We start from the raw sequence: 1,653 nt of genomic DNA, 5'->3' as shown, positions 1-1,653 counted from the left end.
CTATGTTTCCAGTTTATAACAGTTAACTTAGGACTAAACTTCCTTATATAACAGAAATGTAGAAAATATGTAGTGTGTAATGTTTGGGTAGTGTATAGATAAGGATGTTTTTCATTAATGGCTGTCTAACTTGTGATATCTGATCTTGTACAATTCATACATTCACACAGCACGGTTAAATAGCATTATTAAATTGTGCCAGCATATATTTGAACTTCTAAGAGTTTAACTCACAAGACTGTGGCTAACGCTACCATTAAAAAAGAGCCTTCAGTCCTTAAAAAAGGAGAAAGCACCACAGATACAATCCAACACTTACAGAAAATAACAAGCACTCAAAAGCTTAAAGTTACCACCTACCTCCCCCTTCCCCCTGCAAATAGAAAAGCTTTAAACTAGCAGAATAGAAAAATAAAGGGCTTTAGGGTGAAAACAGAGGAAGTTGATGTGCTGTTTAAAATGTCTAGAAGGAGCTAATAAAAATAATTTTAAAAGAGAACACAAAGGAAAGCATTAAGGCTTAATGATAAAGCTGCAAGCACTGGAAATGAAATGGGCCAGGGCTTGATTTGAAAACAGGGAAAGCAATTATTTTGACGCGAGTTTTGAGTAGTTTGAACAATAGAGAATTTTCAGGAATAAATGCCTGTTTTTCCAGAAGACTATTATCTCTTACGGAGAGCTGCACTATGTGCTCTAAGTGAATCCCTTTTTTAATTTTTTGTTTTTTTAAACCGAGCACTCTGCTCAGCCGCGAGCGCCGGGCCCGGGCCGGTGTCCCGGGGGCTCCCACAGCGCGCACGTGCGCCCGGGGCACGTGAGCCCGCCCGGCTACTTGGTCTCCACAGCGACTCTACTTTGTTACTTCCACCCAACAACTTTGTGTTGCCCCTTTCCGCCGAGGCCCCCACGGGCACGGCGGGCCCTCTCCCGAGGCAGCCGGGGCCGGGGCGCTGCCCGGGGAGTCCCGCGCCGGAGCAGGGTGCTGGAAGCTGGGGAAATTCCCTGCTGGAGCCGGCGGCGGGACGGGGACACTTCCACCTTCTGAGGTAACGGCGACCTCCTCACACGAAGCCCGGGAACGCCGCGCCCGCGGGAGAGGGCCGTTCCAGCTCCCGTGCCCCACGACTCCATGTCGGGAAGGCGCGGGACGAGACCGCTCCCGCCATGGAGGCGGGGTGACGCGTGCGCGGCGACCGCCCCGCCGCTTGGAAGTGCGGCCGCCCGCGCTCGCCGTACAGTGCGGGCTGTACCAAACCTCGCTGCTCCGGCGGGGGAGGGTGCGATCGAAAAGTGACGGAGCGCCGGGACCCGTCGGCCCCGGCTCATCCTGCGGCCCGCGGGGAGAGCCCAGCGGGGAGAACCCGGGGGCGGCCGCGCCGCGGGTGAGGCGGCCGCGCGGCGGCAACAGCACCGAGCAGAGCCGCGGGGCCGCGCCCCGACCCCGGCAGTGGCAGCGCCTGCGGAGGGCGGGGCGCGAGCGGCTTTGGGTAATGGCAGCGCTGTGAGGACGGAACGGGGCAGCGACCGCGGCCGAGGGCAGGAGCGAGGGAGGCCGGGCGGGGGTCGCTGACTCGGGCCCCGGGCCGCCAGGTAACGCCCTCGTCCGGCCCGGCCCGCCCGGCCCGGTCCGGCCGCCGCGCTGAGGGGAGG

At 57.7% G+C, this 1,653-nt stretch overlaps 2 protein-coding genes across 5 annotated transcripts in view; one reads left to right on the top strand and one right to left on the bottom strand.

The window, feature by feature from the left end:
- The first annotated feature begins 841 nt into the window (after positions 1-841).
- CUL2 (cullin 2) overlaps positions 842-1,653 on the top strand; it is a 40,848-nt gene continuing 40,036 nt past the window's right edge. The window contains exon 1 of one of the 4 annotated variants that reach the window (XM_041408651.1): positions 842-1,049. The gene's annotated coding sequence lies outside the window, so the exon portion shown is untranslated. The other 3 variants (XM_041408653.1, XM_041408654.1, XM_041408652.1) reach the window with 3 other exon arrangements.
- LOC121337941 (bcl-2-binding component 3, isoforms 3/4-like) overlaps positions 854-1,653 on the bottom strand; it is a 1,379-nt gene continuing 579 nt past the window's right edge. Inside the window, exon 2 of the mRNA XM_041408404.1 lies at positions 854-1,642. Within this exon, the coding sequence (XP_041264338.1) occupies positions 854-1,642 (789 nt within the window). The remainder of the gene's footprint in view (positions 1,643-1,653) is intronic.

The sequence above is a fragment of the Onychostruthus taczanowskii genome, unplaced genomic scaffold (assembly GCF_017590055.1).
Source record: "Onychostruthus taczanowskii isolate IOZ18803 unplaced genomic scaffold, ASM1759005v1 scaffold3, whole genome shotgun sequence".
In the NCBI taxonomy this organism is placed as follows: domain Eukaryota; kingdom Metazoa; phylum Chordata; class Aves; order Passeriformes; family Passeridae; genus Onychostruthus; species Onychostruthus taczanowskii.
The sequence above is the reverse complement of the archived record's forward strand: the minus strand, read 5'-3'. Positions and strand labels throughout refer to the sequence as shown.